General features: G+C 62.0%; 2 protein-coding genes across 4 annotated transcripts; one reads left to right on the top strand and one right to left on the bottom strand.

The window, feature by feature from the left end:
* The first annotated feature begins 1,344 nt into the window (after positions 1-1,344).
* Positions 1,345-6,528, top strand: GPRIN1 (G protein regulated inducer of neurite outgrowth 1). Of its 2 annotated transcripts, none has more exons than XM_002194244.7 (3): positions 1,345-1,560; positions 2,974-3,067; positions 3,274-6,528. In XM_002194244.7, the coding sequence occupies exon 3, from the start codon at positions 3,314-3,316 to the stop codon at positions 4,700-4,702; it is 1,389 nt and encodes a 462-aa protein (XP_002194280.5). In that variant the 5' UTR covers positions 1,345-1,560; positions 2,974-3,067; positions 3,274-3,313; the 3' UTR covers positions 4,703-6,528. The 2 variants fall into 2 exon arrangements, with proteins under 2 accessions (XP_002194280.5, XP_030139743.4); XM_030283883.4 differs by lacking the exon at positions 1,345-1,560 and adding an exon at positions 1,853-2,031.
* A 193-nt stretch (positions 6,529-6,721) lies between these two features.
* CDHR2 (cadherin related family member 2) lies at positions 6,722-16,304 on the bottom strand. Of its 2 annotated transcripts, none has more exons than XM_041718920.2 (32): positions 16,213-16,304; positions 15,681-15,739; positions 15,488-15,553; positions 15,258-15,397; positions 15,021-15,074; positions 14,731-14,820; positions 14,062-14,151; positions 13,646-13,768; positions 13,434-13,577; positions 13,231-13,306; positions 12,928-13,034; positions 12,618-12,848; positions 12,375-12,530; positions 11,983-12,150; positions 11,654-11,715; positions 11,330-11,570; positions 10,993-11,229; positions 10,645-10,714; positions 9,943-10,557; positions 9,636-9,707; positions 9,313-9,362; positions 9,054-9,205; positions 8,773-8,875; positions 8,606-8,694; positions 8,331-8,405; positions 8,139-8,216; positions 7,999-8,059; positions 7,767-7,891; positions 7,498-7,611; positions 7,311-7,388; positions 7,147-7,207; positions 6,722-6,934 (listed from the first exon to the last, which is right to left on the bottom strand). In XM_041718920.2, the coding sequence occupies exons 1-32, from the start codon at positions 16,302-16,304 to the stop codon at positions 6,818-6,820; spliced, it is 3,996 nt and encodes a 1,331-aa protein (XP_041574854.2). In that variant the 3' UTR covers positions 6,722-6,817. The 2 variants fall into 2 exon arrangements, with proteins under 2 accessions (XP_041574854.2, XP_041574855.2); XM_041718921.2 differs by having other exon boundaries at positions 6,722-6,937; positions 16,213-16,278.
* Positions 16,305-16,829: the final 525 nt, after the last annotated feature.

Below are 16,829 nucleotides of genomic sequence, written 5' to 3'. Positions count from 1 at the left end.
GCGGGCACCGAGCCGGGGCTGAGCCGTGCGCCGCCGCTGCGGCTCCGGCGGCGGCGGGGGAGCCCGGTGCGCCTCACGTGGAGCTGCCCGTGCGGCGTGGGAGGTGGGCCACGGTGCCCGGGGAGGGGGAGCCGCTACCTGCGCCAGCACCCCCTCCGCCAAGGGAGAAGGAAGGAGCTCTTCAGGCAGCTGCCGGGCTCCTCCCGAGCCCGCAGAGCGGGAGCGCGTTGCCAAGGCGATGGGGACCATCTTACTCATCCTCCTCGCTATTGTTCTCCTGCCAGCCCCGAGGTGCCCGGGCGGGGAGAGGAGGAGGAGGAGAAGGCAGCCAGCCTGGGATGAAGGCTGCCTGCTGCGGGGAGGGAAAGATGCTCCCCATGGCCACCCCCCCCCCCCCAACCTCCCCAACCTCCAGCCAGCTCTGGTGGGATGTCTCTGGTGGCAAGATGTCGATGGGGAAGGGGAGAGACGCTGCTGGCGGAGCTTAAGAGAGGCAGGTGGAAGCAAATGGCAGCAGGATGTGACCCCGCAGCCTCCTGCCTGCAGGAAAGTCCCGCCAGAGGCCAGGGGGCGTTTTTGCCCTCCTCCGCCAGGACTTGCCCCAGTCCATGGTGTCCCTTAGATCTGAAAAGGAATGCTCTGGGAACTGGGTCTGATTCCATACAGGGCACCACAGGATGTAACCCTACGCCTGTGCCTCACCGTGGGTTAGTTCCCCCACCGCTGCAGGCGTGCAGTGGGGTCCACTCAACGCTGCAGGACTGGGACCAGCACGCAGACCAACACCTTGAGGAGGGGACACATTAATGGGTACAGGGACACACCTCCCACTCCAGCCTCTCCAGCCATCTACTGGAGTGCCCGTTGGTGACATTGCGGTGCCTCGCTCTGCCCCAGAGAGGGAGGGGGGCAAGGATTTTTATTTAATTTCCATATCCTGCCTCCCTATTTTTAGCCTTCGGGTTTTTGTTCCAGGCTGGCTGTTTACTGAAAGAAGCATTTCCAACCTCCCTTGTCTCCAAGCAACCAGGTGTGCCAGCTCCCATGGAACCAGCCTCACCCTATAGATCTATAGGGCTGGGAGACCGGTGCTAACATTATCTCCAAGATGGGGAAACCTGTCTAACCTTAGCACCCACCCCTCCGACCCTATAGATCTATAGCTCGTGTCTCTGTGCTGACATCTCTGGGTCGGGGAGGGGAGCCTGGTCCCATAGGGTGATGAGGGGCAGTGGGAAGTTTGGGGGTTATGCTGGAGGTTTTAGGGGGGCTGCAAGGATGCAGGTGAGGCGAGCAGGCCGCCTTCCCCCCCGCAGCTCGAGCGGGAGTGCGTGGGAAGGAGTTAGACAAAGCCTGAGCCCGGGAGCAGAGGCAAGCGCTGCCGGGAGCTAGACGGGGCCGTTCTTCCCTCCCCGTCCTCCCCCACCCTCCGCCGAGGGGTACTCGGGAGCCCATCTCCATCCCGCCACGCTGGCACGTTGTCCCGGTCCCTCGGGCTGACCGGGGCGCAGCCCCGTCCTCGGTAATGCCCGGGAGGGACGCGGGCGTCTCCATCACCAGGTAGGAGGGGGACTGGGCTCTGTGTCGCTGTCACTCCCACCCGCGGGACCTACGCTACGGTTTGGGATCCCCTGACTCTCCGGTGCCCGTTATGTGTCCCGCTGTGCCCGAGCGCGGCGGGCAGTGCCGGGATGCTCATCCCCGGGGCACACGGCGTGGTGATGCTTGGGGTACCGGGGGGGCTGTGGGGCCATGGGGGGCTCCCCGGGCGGGCCGCTGTGGTGACAGCGGTGACACCGGGGGACACGCGGTGTGCCGGGACCCCCACTCCCCAGGCGGCAGCGGCTCTCCTCCGTCTCCCCACCGCTGCCGGGGGTGCCGGGGCGGGCGGCACCGGGGGGAGCGGCCCGGGGCACGGTACCGCCCCCGCCGCCACCGCCCTACGCATGCTCGCCGCCGCTGCCGCCGCCGCGCCGAGCCGAGCCGAGCGGGACGGGACCGGACCGGACGGGGCGGGAGGATCCGCCGCAGGTACCGGCGGCTCCGGGGCGCACGTGGCGGGACCGGGTCGGGCGCTGCCGTGCCCGCCCCGTACCGGCACCCCGGGCGTGTGGGGGGGTCCGGGGTGGGGGGGTTGGGGGTGGTATTACAGCCCCGGGACGGGCGGCGGGGGCGGGTCGGGCTCCCCCGGCCGGGGCTACCGCGGGGCCGGCTTTGTCCGGGGTTCGCCCGGGGAAGAGGGGCCGGGGCGTGCACACGCGTGTCCGTGCGTGCGGGTGTGCCCGTGGCCATGTGCTGGCGTGTGCGTGCCCGTGCGTGTGCACACGCGTGTGCCGGGGCTCGCAGCTCCTTCGCGGTGCATCCATACCGGGCACGGTGCTGATCCCGCGGGATCGGGGTGCTGTCGGGGCAGGTCGGGGTGCTGGGCGGCCCGGCCCTCCGGGGATCGGGGTGCTCCGTGGGAACCTACAGACGGGGCGGGGATCATCGCCTCCCGGCTCAGCGCTGCTGGGCACGTCGGTGACCGCCCGATCCCCGCTCCTGTCGCCTCCCTTTGGGGGAACTCGCTCGGCTCCAGCTGTGCCCGCTCGGCTCTGCCCTTTTCGGGACCCACGAGTGGCCGTGTTCGTGGCACGGAGTGCTCCACGCTTGCGGGACGCATGCTCTGCAGGGTGTCCCTGGCATTGCCAGAGCTGGGGAGTTCTCGGAATTTTTGCGGCTTCTGCCCCATGGGGCTGGGAAGGGTTTGGGGACAGCCAGGTGACACTGGACCGTGTTCCCCTCGCGTGGAGAGGGAAGGGCTTGGGCTGCCCTGTGCTCCTGCCCTTCTCTGCAGCCTCCCTTGGACCCCAGGCCCAGTTTGCTCTCACCCCTGACTGCTCCCAGCTTCCCACTGACAGGAGGGGGCTGCTGAGCCTCCCGGTTCTCAGCCGGGTGCCCAGGACAATTCTCCAGCTAACGCTCTCTCTGCAGGGGTGTCTGCACCGTGTCCCCGGCTCCACCAGCCACAGCAGTGCCTGGATCCTGCTCCCGGTCCTGCTGCACCGGGAGAAGGCTGACTTCTACGGTAGGCAGTGACACTCTTCCTTTCCTCCCTTCCCATGTGCCTGGGCACCGTGTGCCACCACACAGGCGGTGCCAGGGACAGTGAGTGCTCCAGGTGGCCGCCCAACCTGTTGTCAGGGGTGGCATGGAGAAAAACAGCCGGCAGCTGAGGTGTAATGGGGGTCTGTGTGCTGCTTGCTCCTCACTGCCCCATCCTCTCTCTTGCAGACCCGTGGTGGGACTAGCATGGGAGAAGCCTTCCCTGGGCATGGGCAGCGCTAAGGAGCCCGAGGGGCTGCAGGTGCTGAGCCGCCAGGCTGGGGCCGAGGACGCCTGCGAGCCCAGTGCCAGCTCCCCTGGCTGCCCAGGGGCAGGAGAGTGCCTGCCCGGCTCTGGCTGTGCCGCGGGGGCCCGTGCCATGAGGACCTGCTGTGGGGCTGAGGCAGAGTCTCAGGGCACCAAGGCCAACTCAGTGGCAGAGAAGAAGGTGCCATCACCAGCAGGACCAGCTCCTGGCACACTTCTCCAGGACACCAGCACAGAGCAGAGCGTGGCAGTAGCAACAGGGAGCTGCGGAGGACCAAGTGGTGCTGCCTCTGCCTGTGGTCCCACAGGGATGGGGGTCCCCAACACCCAGAAGGAGGATGCAGCCCCCACTTCCCCTGTTTCTGATCCCTGCCTCCAGGCAACCAGCAAGGACACGGGGAGCATGCCAGCTCTTGCCAAACATGTGGCATTTGTGGAGCCCACTGCAAGCACTGGGACAGCTGAGCTTCCAAGCCAGGAGCAGCCCCAGAACAGCAAAGGGACATCCCAGGGTGCTGCTCCCCAGACAAAGAGCGGTGAGGCTCCCAAGCACCCCCAGGGATGCACAGCAGACCCCCCCAGCACCAGCGCTGCGGGGACTGGGGGTCGAAGTGAGGCAGGACCAAGCTCCACTGCTCTGGGCCATGGCAAAGCTGAGAGGAGCTCAGTCCAGGATGTGGGTGCTGGGAGCAGCCAGCAGCCCCAAACAGCCAAGCAGCTCTGTGAATCCTACTCCTTTGAAGTGACCCCACCCCAGGACACTGGGACACAGGACATGGGGACGCAGGTGGACAGCCGTGTGTCCTTGGTGTCGGTGGCCTTAAGCCCCATGAGCCCCCCATGTGGGGCTGCTGCCTTCACCTTCCCCAAGAGAGAGACAGCCTCTGCAGCCCCACGACTCGAGCCCTCCACGAAGGACGCAGAGATGCAGGTGTCCATGCCTGTGGAGACCCGCTCAGTGGCCACTGGGCCGATGACACCAGTGGCCAAGTCCCCGCAGACCTCGTATCCTGAGGTGCAGGTGAAGGGGACGGTGCCGGAGGTGGTGGAGGAGGAGCCTCCGGAGCCCATCCGGGAGGTGAGCTGGGATGAGAAGGGGATGACGTGGGAGGTGTATGGGGCCTCCATGGAGGTGGAGGTCCTGGGCATGGCCATCCAAAAGCACCTGGAGAAGCAGATTGAGGAACACGGGCGGCAGGTGGTGGTGACCCCGCAAACCACCCGCACCGGCTCCGTCAAGGGAGGGCCCCGCAAAGGCGAGGCCAAGAGGCAGCCCAGCGTCTTTCGGGCTCTGCTGCAGAACGTCCGGCGGCCCCGGTGCTGCTCCCGTGCCGGCCCCGCCATGGAGTGAGCTGCTGGCAGGGTGGGGGTGCCTCGGGGCTGCTCCGGAGGAAATGGGGATGGGTTCCTGCCCTGGCGTCCTGAGACACCCGGTGCCAGTGTGCAGGGCTGTGCTGGTGATGGAGCACTGCACACTGGGACAAGGTGTCTCCTTTGCTGGGGTCCTCCCTGTCAGCCTGGGGTTCCCCCATGGGTGTAGCCCCATGGACGTGCCCTGGGACATGAGACTGGTGCCCTGTCTTTGTGCTTGGTGGCTTTTTTCAGCACGAGGAAGCACGTGGCTCCTTCCAGATGGAGGCAGCTGCTCCTGTGTGTCTCCTGCCCACAGCGCAGGTCTGAAGATGGCTCAGGGTGTGTGCTGCTGGCTGCCCTGAACTCTGGCACCCCAAGCAGCAGCATCACTTCCCATGCTGGAGAGACGCTGGTGCATCGCCCTGCTATTGCTTTGCCTGTCCAGGGCTTGGCCACACTCCAACAAGGCTGTGGCTGTGCATGCGTGGGTCCTGCAGCCACCCATGGCAAGCACCAATCCCTCAACTTCCCCGTTCTCTCTGCTGCACTGCCATGTTGTGGGTGCCCTGGAGCTGGGAGGATGTGGCCACGCAGGGCACCAGGACAGATGTCAAGTGAGAGAGAGAGGGGCCAGCCACGTGTGTGATGCAGAGCTGCTCATCCCTGTCACTGTGGCTGGAGGTGCTTCGGGAGCCTGTCCCCATGGCCCCCAGCTCCACCTGCCTGGAAGCAGCACATCCTCACCACGGCTGGTGGTGGGCATGAAGCCTGCCCTGCTTCCAGGCCTGTCCAGCTGCCCCAGTGGTGCTGGAAAGGCCCCATGTGCTGGGGACATGGGCACGTGTCCCACTGGGCCCTCTGGCTTCTCTCCGATGGCAGCTGGGGACACTGCAAAAACGCTGCCACTTTTTACAGCTGGGGTTTTACAGGGTGGGGGGAGGGGAGCTTTTATTGGACTGTGTTTGCATTTTTGGAGCTTTTTAAGAGACACTTTCAGCCATGAGCGTCCTGCCTGGAGCCACTTCCCCCATGGTGGCCTGTGGGGCTGAGTCCATCTTTTCAAACACTGCTTCTACATTGCCTGTGCTCTGCTAGGCTGAAGAGCGTTGGGAGTGAAGGGTCAGTCTGCAGGGGGGTGAATATCCCTGTGGTTGGGCCAACATCCCTGTGGCTGGCAGCACCTCAATGTCCTGCCAAGACGTGGATCTTGGCTCCTCCAGCCTGGCCCCATATGGAGGACCAGCCCCACAGTGCCACAGCAAGGGGTGCCCAGGCCTGTGTCCAGCATCTGATGGGCAGGAGGCTGCAAACAAGGGATGCTTGGAGAGCTGCACCATCCCCTCTGGGCAGAAGTGCAGGAGGGCTCAAGGTGGCAGAGTCACCACTGCAGCAGTTTTCCCTCGTTAAGGTAAAGTCCTGCCCACCTAAACCCACACTGTACGTCCTGGGCTTGTTTTGTCCCTGTGGGGCTGCAAAGGGCTTGCTGAAGTGCCAGCTGGCAGCCAGGGCTGTGGCAAGTGCCCACTCTGTGCCGTGGCACTCGCTGGGACTTGGCTCTGCTCAGTGCCTTGGGCTGTGGGACCAGTGCCATGGCCATGCCAGGAAGATCAGGAGCCCTGGGGCATCCCCTTGCCACCCTGCCCCAGGCTGTGCTCACCTCCAGCCCCGCACTGCCAAGCTGTGGTACACCAGTGCTGCAGCTTCATCACCTATTTTCTTCTTTTTTTTCCCTTCATTTCTTTTGGGGTGGGGTGGGGGGAGGAAGGGGCGGGAGGATCAATCTGTCATTGTGGATGTTGGGTAATAAAACCTTGCACAAACCTCTTCGAGGGGCTGCCTGCACCTCCCTCCCCTGGGACAGGGAGGGTCCTGGGGACAAAAGCCCAGCTGAGCCCCACAGTGGCACCTCCCCTCTGGCACCAGCTGACCCAAAGCCAGCACTTCATGCTGGGAGAGATGACTCCAAGCTAACTGAGCCCCCCAGGCAGTTGTGCTGCTGACCACAGGACACTGTGACCCCTGTGGAACAGTTTTATTGCCAGACACTGAACATATCAATGCTGAAGCAGCTGCCTGAGTCCTGCTCTGGCCCTGCTGTGCCCTGTGAGCCTGCTCACAGGTCCGTGGTGGTGAAGGTGGTGTTGAGATACGCTGTTTTGGTGGGCTCCTTCAGGTTCAGGGCAGCCACCAGCACCTCCTTGTCAGTGGGATCTGTTGGCTGCATTTTGACCTGCTGCAGGAGGAAAGTGTGGTCAGGAGGGATGGGAACAGAGATGTAGGGCAGGGACACCCGTCCTTCCCAGGAGCTGAGGGCTGTTGAGGGGTGCAGAGTAAAGGACACAAGGGGTCCATGAGGCCCTGGGGACCGCAGCAGAGAGGAGATGCAAGGTGCTCTGTCAGGACTCCCAGCTGCCAAGTACTGGCAGCTCTTTGCACACTCACCTCAACCTCAAAGCTGTCATCTGCTGGTGCATTTACTGTATTTTCATCCAGGGAATTAGTGCTGTGGAGAATGGAGGGTGGGAGGTAAAAAAGGACCCAGGCACTGGAGAAGTGAGGTATGAGGTGACAGCCTGTGGCCTTTGGGACCTGCCCACAGGGCTCACCTGGTCACAGAGATGGAGTCCTCGTGGAAGCCCAGGTCGTGGGAGGGATCCAGCGGCTGGTTCAGCATGGGGTTGGCCCTGTCAGGGATGGGTGGCAGGTAAGTGCTGCCCCTTGGAGTCCTGCAGCCCCTGGATGTGGGGACAAGCCTGGTCTCTCCCCACCTGCTGCAGGGAGCCCCCCACTCACCCCTCAGCGTTGTACTGGTTGGTCCCAGGGATGCCAGCTCCCTGCTGTGCTGTTGCAGGGTTGAATGTTGTGGCCACCTTCAGAGCCTTCATGGCACTCAGCTTCCTCTTGTAGCTGCAAAGCCCAGGGGTGGGGTGGGTGAGAGGGGCAGGGAGGAGCTGGGCTGTGAGATGGGGTGGGCAGAAGCGGGTTGGAGGATAGGGATGGGTCTGGGGGTGCTGGTTAGGATGAGGGCAGTGGGGGGTGGTAGATGGGGGTCAGTGAAGTACCTCCTGGTGGTGAGTACCAAAACCAGGGTCATGATGAGTATGAAGATGAGCAGGAATGCTGCCAGTCCTGCGATAATGCCAATCAGCTCCACCTCCTTGGTGGGCTTTGTCACCTCGCCGGGGCCCTGGAACAGAGCAGGGGTGAAGGCACAGTTCCAGCCAGTGGAACCCCCCAGCCAGCCCCAAAGGGGTTGTTGCCCTCTCCCCGTGCCCCTTGCCTGGCCCCACTCACAATGACAGCCAGGCCCAGTTTCACCAGCTCAGCCAAGCCCACCGGGTCGGACTGTATGAGTCTGCCAAGGAAAGCAGAGGTGTGAGCAGCGGGGCTGGTTCCAACACGTGGCAGTGCCTGTGCCCAGCCCCGGCACTCACATGCTCAGGTCGTTGACATCCAGGGCAGTGCCATTGCTGTACACGAAGTAGGCCTCCATCACTGACTTGGCATCCACGCTGCAGATTCACAGAGATGGGGGGAGTGTGGTATTGGGGTGCAGGGCACGGTGCCCTGCCCCACAGTGACACCCCTGATGCCACCACCATGTCCCCCTGCCCACCACCACTCACTGGGTGTCACGGGTGTCCTCCACACTTCGGATGGCCACCACGTAGACTGCTGCCTTGGTCACGGTGGTCAGGGCCCTAGGAACAAGAGAGAGGGGGGGAAGCTGGGCTGGACATCCTGCTGCTCTGCTCATGGGCACGGGAAACAGATGGACCCCCTGAAGCCCCCTCCTCTGCTGGGGACCTGCCTGGCCCACCCTGTTCACAGTCCATGAAGCTGAGAGACACAGTTGGTGGGTCCAGCTGTGGACTCCCAGCCCCAGCCCAGCACCCCTTACAATTTAATATTTTCGGAGTTACTCTGGACTTCTTCCACCGTTGTCACGAACTGGAGCCGGACGCGGTAGCTCTGATCCACCGTGAAGATCTGTGTGAGGGACCAGGGGTGAGCAGAGCTGGGCTGGGCACGTGGCGTCCTGGGCCAGGGGTTGGGGGTGACACTCACACTCAGCACGGTCTGTGCTCTGTGCACCGGTTCCTCACCATCCTTAGCCTCCACTGTCACCTTGTACTGCCCCTTCAGTGATTCATCAAGGTTGCTGGCCACTCTGTGAGGGCAGGGACATCAGTGATCCCACTGGATGTCCCCCTGCCATCCCTCAAGCTACCTCCATCCCTAGCCAGGACTCCAGAAAGGCTGTGTCCCCTTTCCAGCCTGTGCTGGCCCTGCAGGAGGCAGGAGCTGAGCTGCATTCCTCCCACCCCAGCCCAGACCCATGGCCTCACCGGATACTCCCGATGTAGGCGCCCTTGTCAGGTGTTGTGGACACCCCAAAGAGGTTCTCGAAGGGCCGGCTGACCCCGTTGTCCTCCACAAGCACCACACTGACGATGGAGAAGGTGATGGTTCCCCCCAACCCTGAGTCAGCATCGGTGGCCTGCAGGGATAGGCATGGCAGGAGCATGGGTGGGAATGGCCTGTCCGTGGTGGGGACAAGTGAACAAGGCTCCACGGACAGACAGATACGGGTAGGCAGCTCCTCACCTTCACAGTAGCCACTTGCAGTTCCACGGGAGAGATTTCAGGGACAACCACTGCCAGGAACAGACAGATGGATGGTGCAATCATGCTGGTGAGCAGCCAGACTTGCTGCAGACCCCACGCCCACACAGCCCCAGTGTTCCAAGCACCCACTGCTGCCTTTGGCCCCGTAGCCTTCATGGAAAGCACTGAGTAACCCCAGCCTGGCCCCTGCGCTGCTCAGCTCTGCCCCAGGCTTGGGGCAGATCCTTGCTGCTGGTGAATGTGGCAGGGCATGCGTGGGTGCAGCGAGGAGCCCACATGATGTGCCAACCCCAGCTGCTCACCAAAAGTCTCTGAGATGGCCTCGAAGACTGGCATGTTGTCATTCACATCAATAATGATGATCCTCAGGGTTTCTGCAAATGTCCCAAAAGCAGAGCTCTGATCACCAACAGAGCAGCCCTGCAGCACCTGTGGGAGCTCTGTCCTCCCAAAAGGCTCAGGTCAAAAGAACTGGGGACACCTTCCCTCTGTGGCCAAACCACCCAGCTCCCGCCCTGCTGCCCACAGCTTCCCGTGGGAGGTGGGAGAGGCATTCCCAGCACCCGCCATGCCCAGTGGTGGTGGAGGGCGCGGGCAGCGGGGCCGTACCGTTCTGGCTGTAGCGGTTGCCTTTCTCAGTGTACAGGTCCTCCACCCTCAGTGTGAGCAGGACCCTGTCACACACCTCGTAGTCGATGTCCGAGCTGTTCACCAGCACTGAGCCATTGGGCGCCAGCACAAACCAGTCCCAGCACACGTCCTCAGCACTGCTGTCCCCCTTGAAGCAGGCAACCGCCAGCTCCTCGAAGACCAGCGAGTGGTTGGTGTCAGGGTCGAAGGCACTGAGCGTGTGGATCAGACCCCGCTGTGTCCCGTTCTCAGCCACCGAGGCGTCCTGCAGTGAGCCTGGCAGGATGGTGGGGGACTCGTCATTGACATCGAGGATGTGGACTATCGCCGAGACGTTGGCCTTGTCCCCTGCATTGTCTGCAGCCGTGTTCTCTGCCAGCACTGTCAGGGTGAAGAACTTCTGCTGCAGCGTGTCGTAGTCCAGGGACATCTCAGGGTCTACAGACAGCTGCCCACTGTAGTTCCCCGGCCCCAGGCGGGTTGAGCGGATCAAGAAGTTGCTGGAGCCACTGCCTCTCTCAAGTCGGAATGAAATGCGGGAATTGATCTCCGTCCGGTCGGCATCTGTGGCATTCACCTCACCCACAAAGGACCCTGCAGGTGGAGACAGACACTGAGTGGACAGTGGGCACTGACTCAGGGCCACTGGTGGTCCCACAAACCTGGCCATACAACTTCTACCTGGAGAGTCTTCAAAGACTGAGAACTCATAGGACTGGTTGAGGAACACGGGAATGTTGTCATTCAGGTCCTGCAGAAGACAAAGCCCACGGCTGTAACCCTTCCAGGAAACAGGATTCCCCACAGCCAGCTGGGGACAGGAGTGTGGGCACCTTCCTGCCCACAGGCAGGAGCTACACAAGCCCTCTCCTGCCTCCCTGCATCAGCTATTCACTCTGCCGCCACAGAAAGCCTGGAGACACGGCACCTCTGCCACAGCCAGGGATTCCACAGCCCCACCCTGCCCATCCATCCCAGCTCCAAGCTCAGGCCTGCCCCAGCATGTCCCTGCTTGTGCCCAGGGCTCACCCCCACGGTGATGGTGACGTTCACCGTGGTGTTCAGCGGTGGCTTGCCGTGGTCATACACCATCACTGTCACCACCATCTGTCCACGCTCATCTTCCAAGGCTTCACAGTCCAGCGGCTCCTTGCTGTGCATCTCACCTGTGTCTTCATTGATGGTAAAGTTGTCGCTGAACAGTCCTGGCAAGATCATGAAGCCCAATTTGCTGTTGGGGCTGTCAGGCTCGTCATTGTCGATGGCCTGAAAAGGTCAGCATTTGGAACAGGGCTGCTGGGCACCTTGGGGACAGTCCCACCCCTCCGACAGCCCTGTCAACCCCCCCACCTCTGTTGGCACGTACCTGGATCTGTGTACTGACATTCTGCCCCTCTTCCACCGAGATGAAGTAGGAGCCAATGACGATGGGTGCCATGTCGTTGGCATCCAGCACGGTGATCTCCAGCACGGTAGTGCCCACCAGGTCACCCCCATCCTTGGCCTGGAGGTTGGCGTAGTAGATGGAGCGAGTCTCCCGGTCCAGCAAGCTCCCGTTGCGCACCAGCAGTGCCCCGGTTGTGGCGTTCACGGTGAAGATGTCACAGCTGTGGCATACACAGAGCCTTCAGGCCTGGAGCCCACTCTCCAGCACCATGCCCTGTTTGGGGCTGGCTCTGCCCTTACGTACATGGTCTCTGGGAGCAGCTGGTAGGTGATCTGGCCCAGGACACCACTGTCTGGATCATAGGCCTAAAAGAAAGAAGGAACCATCTGGTCAATCTGTTTCAGCCCTCAGAGCAGTGACGAGTCTGGGGCAGTGGCTGTTGGCAGTGAGCACCCCACAATGTGGCCCTGATAGACAAGGGGTCCCACCCTTGAGTACCCACTAGTCCTGAGTCCTTCCTGTGTGTATGGAGAGATCAGTGCCCTCAGCACAAGCTGTACTAGAAGTGCTAGGTGTGCCCAGTGCACTGCTTGGGGATATGAGGTGTGCCCACTGCCTGCTCAGTGCCTGACCGTGATGTTTGGGGTGATGATGGTGCCATCGGGGCTGTTCTCCATCACACTCAGGGTGTAGGTGCTCTGGGGGAACTCAGGGATGTGGTCATTGCTGTCGATGAGGTCAATGGTCACTGTGGCTGTGGAGCAGCAGTCTGTAGGGTTCCCCGTGTCATTAGCAATGACCTGCAGGATTGAAAAGGGACTGTGTCTCACATGAGTCCCCAAACGTTACAGAGACCTGTCACACTCCAGCCCAGCTCCCCTGCACCAAACAAACTGCCAGGGCAGAGCCCTGTTCTGCTTTAGCTCCTGAACTCTGCAAGCCAAGGGCTGTGTCCCCACTGTGCCCATAGGATGCAGGGAGCAGGAACTGCCTCCGCAGGGCAGGCCAGCCCTACAAGTCCCACCTGCACCACCATGACATGGCTTATCTCGTAGTCCACTAAGGCTGAGTTTTGCACCAGGATCTGGACTTCCCCTGCACCCGCAATCGTTGTGGGGAACACAGTGAAGGCGTTGGCATTAGGACCCTGCAGGCTCAGCTCAAAATTGCTGTTGATGCCCTGCCAGGGAGGGACAAGAGCAAGGGTGAGTGGTGCAGAAAGGACAGACACAGGCATCACAACCCAGAACCACGGACAGGCTCCCACCTTGTCCGGGTCGTAGGCAACAATGTTGAGGTTGGACACAGGCAGTCTGGTGGAGGAGTGCTCTATGATGTTGCCTGTGAAGTGGTTCTGAGCACTGGCAGAGAAGTTGCAGCTGGACAGGGAGCAGTTGTAGAACTGGGGCTTGTTGTCATTGACATCAGTCACCAAGACTGTCACCAGGGTGCTGGTCTGGGCCACCTTGCCGTGGATATCTGGGTGCTCCTCACGTGCCTGGGGAGGAGGAGAGAGCAGGTTGGAGGGGCCCAGGGGGAGGAAGAGGATGGGGTTCCCCTTGCTATCTCCTACTCACCGTGACTTGCAGCAGCACCTCGTCGCTTGGCAGCTGCTCACGGTCCAGGGGCTCACTCACAGTGATGGTGCCCGTTGTGTTATTGATAACAAAAGGAACACTGGCATCTAGGACAAGGGGACAGCAGGAACCAGTGGTAGCCACTGGGAAAGGCAGGCCTGGCCCTCTCTCTGCCATCATGTCAGGCTGGCAGAGCCTGGGTGCCCAGAACCAGTTTCCAGGGTACCCCTTGCTGCCTGACCACCCCTCCTGCTCATCCCACTGTGTCATCCCCTGCCTGACCCGTTCTGCCCCATCACTCACTGGTGATGATGTAGGAGATTTTATCATTCACCCCTGTGTCTTGGTCCATGGCGGTGACAGTCAGCACAGTGGTGCCCTGTGGGGATACGGCCATCAGGGAAGGACCTACGACATCTCCAGCTGCCCACAGGCCTGGTGGCCCAGACACTTCAGGGGCAGCGACAGGGACAGGGACATGACGCTGGGGCAGGCAGGCTCCTGACCAGGTCGCAGTTCTCAGGCACAGAGCCCGAGTAGGGCTCATTGAGGAACCGTGGGTCCAGGTTGGGCATGTCCTTAATGGTCAGGGACAGGTAAGTAAAGCTCTTCTGGACGGTCCAGTTGTTGTGCAGCCATCCCCCGCCATCCTGAGGAGCAGAGCACCTGTCAGACACACAGCCCCCTTCCCTGCACCCCCAGCCTGGATGGTCCCCACCTGGGCGAGGATCTTGATCTGGTAAAAAGTGTTCTTGGCATAGTCCAGGGAACCATTGAGCACCACACTGCCATTGGTCAGGATGTAGAAGAGCTGGTGATTGTTCACGTTGTCTGGGATCACCTGAGCAGGGGACATCAGCCTGTGTCACCAAGGCAGGGAGCAGAGGTGTCCCAGCAGAGACAGGGGCTCTATCCCCCTCCTTCTGCCAGGTTTGATCCGTGGGGACCCCCAACCACCTGGTTCATCCCCAGCCTGAAACTGTGCAGCACCTTGCACCCATTGCCCCAAACCTCCCTGCACCCCCAGAGATCTGGGTCTGCCCTGGCCGTGTCCCCCAGCACCTCAGCACCACAGGGGTGGCCCAGGGGTGGGCTTTGGGTATGGTGACCCACCCCACAGTGCTCTGTGCTCACCTCCTCGATGCTGTAGCTGACTTTGGAGGCGTTCCCGGTGTCGCTGTCGTTGGCAAACACGGTGTAGATGATGCTGTGCACACTTGTGTTCTGGCCACGCAGGGGTGGTGGAAGAGCAGGGAGTGATGCTGGGCCTGGACCCTGCCAGCCCTGCCCTGGCAGGTTCTGGCCCTGCCCTGCAGCACTGCCCAGTGTCGTGGGGCACACAGGGACGAGCTGCTGCCCTTGCCCAGGCTGGGCAGAGGCTGGACCCCCTCGCTACCCTCCCTGGGGTCCCTTGGGAGCAGAGGCTGCACCTCAGCCCTGGGGTTGCTGGACGGGGGTCGGACTCAGCCCCACACCCCATCTACACCTTGATTCAGTGTCACCTTGTCCTGGGCTGACAGGTAGCTTGGGCACACCCTGAACTCATTGCAAGGGCAGAGTCCCAGTCACATTGCAGCGCCTCAGGGTGACACAGAGGCTCCCATCGGGAATTGCCCTGGTGACAGAGTGCTCCCAGGTGCTGGCTGCGCCCCACGCCCAGGCACGCTGTCACCACACACCCAGCTGCAGGGCCACGCTGTTCCCAGCCTGTTGTTGTACCCCTGCTGGCACACCCACGCCACAGGAGCCACCCAGCACCCCTGCCCTGCTGCCCGTGGGGGCTGGCAGGTCCCAGAAAGGTACCTCAGCGATGATGGCATTATATGGCAGGTATTGGAAGACTGGGGCGTTGTCATTGCGGTCATCCACGATGATGGTGATTTTTTTGGAGACCTACCAGGTGTCAGAGAGGGCACAAGGATGGGTGTGTGGGAGATGGTGGCCAGCAGAGCTGGATGCATTTCTGGCATCCCATGCCCACCATGGCTAGCCAGCCAGCATCACCCACCCATTTCCAATTCTCTTCCCACTGAGCCTTGTCCATGGGGGCTCTCTTCCCCCTGCAGCCACCCAGCCCTTGCCCCAGCACTCACCTCGTTATTTACACCATCTGACACTCCCACAGTGATGGTGAGCTTGGCCTGGAGCTGAGGGGACACAAGGCAGGACTTGGTCAGGGCCAATGTGAAGCTCAATCCTTGGATGGCTGAGCCCCACCCTCTGTGAGATCAATTCCCCTCCAGGGAGTGACCCACAGGCTCTGCCTTCCATCCCCATACCCCCAGACTCTCACTCAGACAGGGACACCTGACCCCATCCTCTGCCCTCACCTCACGGTCCAGGGATTTCCTCAGTGTCACTCTGCCTGTTTCGGAGTCAACAGCGAAGTAGAAGGCGTCTGTCCCTCCGATTTGGTAGGTGAGAGGGTCATTGTCAAGGTCATAAGCCTGCAGCTGGAAAGCAAACTGGCCTGGGGGCCCAGGCAGTGTCAGCCCCTGCCCAAGAACCTCCCAGTCACTCCTCTGACACCCCAGGCCCTTCTTAAGACCACCCTACTCACCCAGCTCCAGGTCCTCAGGCACATGGAAGATGGTCACGTTGATGATGGGGACTGTGTTTCCTGAAACTACAGGGGAGAGGAGCTGTTTTGGGGTTGCAGCTTCCCCCAGAGAATGGAGAAAGAGTATTGGGAGTTGAAAGCAGCTCCAACACCTCCCACTCGCCCATGCCAGACCACCAAGAGGAGTCCTTACCTGCTGCCAGGAGGAAGGGGAGCAGCACCAGGGAGCGCCATGCCATCCTGCCAGGATGCCTGTGGGCACACACCAGGGAACAAGCACCTGAGAGACTGAGGGCTGCCCCCCAAACCCCTCCTGGGGAGCAGCCAGCAGGGCAGGAGAGGTGCTGGTGGGGACAGTCCCCTCTGCTGAGCCGGGCTGGTGAGCAAACACCAGGCTCCACACTGCACTCCCGGGCGTGGGCTCCCTGAGGACATGGCATGCCAGGACAGGGTTGGCCTCCAGGCAGAGGAGACTTTAGGTGTGCCTGGGGGACCCCAGGAGCCTGTCCTGGGCATGGCTGGAGGCTCCACTGCTTGTGCCCAAGAGGGCCTCTCCAAGCAGTGCTTGGAGTAACCCACGGCAGGACCACGGTGTCTCCCTCCTTGTGCCGGGTCTGTGGGCAGCTCCACAGCTGGCAGACACCCCCACAGCTGGCAGACACCCCCACCTCCCCTCCATGCAGCAAGGTGCCCGTGGGGCTGGGACAGGGGCTGACATCCCTTACCTGTGGCTGTGTCCCTGGGGATGCTGCCTCTGCACTCTCATCTTGACACTGCCAGACCTTTGCCTCCTGCAGTAAACATGTTCATCAATCATTAACTGCAATTAAGGGGTGAGAAATCCCTCTCCCGTCTTTCGTATTCCCTATTCTCATCCCACAGCTCCCACCCAGCTCAGCTCCAGGCTCACTCCCCAAAACCAAGTCCCCAGGTGTCCATACTGGGTGCTGTCCCTCAGGATTCAGCCACCCCAACCTGCATCCATGGGACCCCAGCTCCCAGAAGGGGTGTGGAGCCTGCAGGGGTGCACAGGGATCCCAAACCCCCCCAGGAGACCAAAGGGGAATTAGGGAAATGCCATGCATCCCCTGGGCTGGGGACACTGGGGTCCTACCAGGACAGGGGGTGGGCACCAACCTTGTGGTGTGGCCACTGGGGTGGGTGCCTGGGGCCCTCTGCACCCCCTGCCACCCACTCCCCTCCCCAGGAGCTTGGCCCAGCCTCCCTGACCTACTTCAGACCCGCTAGGGACAAGGGTGGATTGTCCAGCTCTGCTCAGGCAGAAAAGGGCTGGGAGGTGGTGGTGGGGGGGCATGGCCAGCCTGTTGGACCCCCGCATCCG

This window comes from Taeniopygia guttata, chromosome 13 (assembly GCF_048771995.1).
Source record: "Taeniopygia guttata chromosome 13, bTaeGut7.mat, whole genome shotgun sequence".
NCBI classification, from domain to species: Eukaryota; Metazoa; Chordata; class Aves; order Passeriformes; family Estrildidae; genus Taeniopygia; species Taeniopygia guttata.
Note: the sequence above shows the minus strand (reverse complement) of the source record. Positions and strands in the feature narration are given on the sequence as shown.

Coding starts and splice junctions, on each gene's coding strand:
- GPRIN1 (XM_002194244.7), top strand. CDS start 3,314: ATGGGCAGCGCTAAGGAGCCCGAGGGGCTGCAGGTGCTGAGCCGCCAG.
- CDHR2 (XM_041718920.2), bottom strand. CDS start 16,304: ATGATTGATGAACATGTTTACTGCAGGAGGCAAAGGTCTGGCAGTGTC. Junction 15,740..16,212: donor CCCCAGGGACACAGCCACAG/GTAAGGGATGTC, acceptor GTGTGCCCACAG/GCATCCTGGCAGGATGGCAT. Junction 7,389..7,497: donor AACCAGTACAACGCTGAGGG/GTGAGTGGGGGG, acceptor CATCCCTGACAG/GGCCAACCCCATGCTGAACC.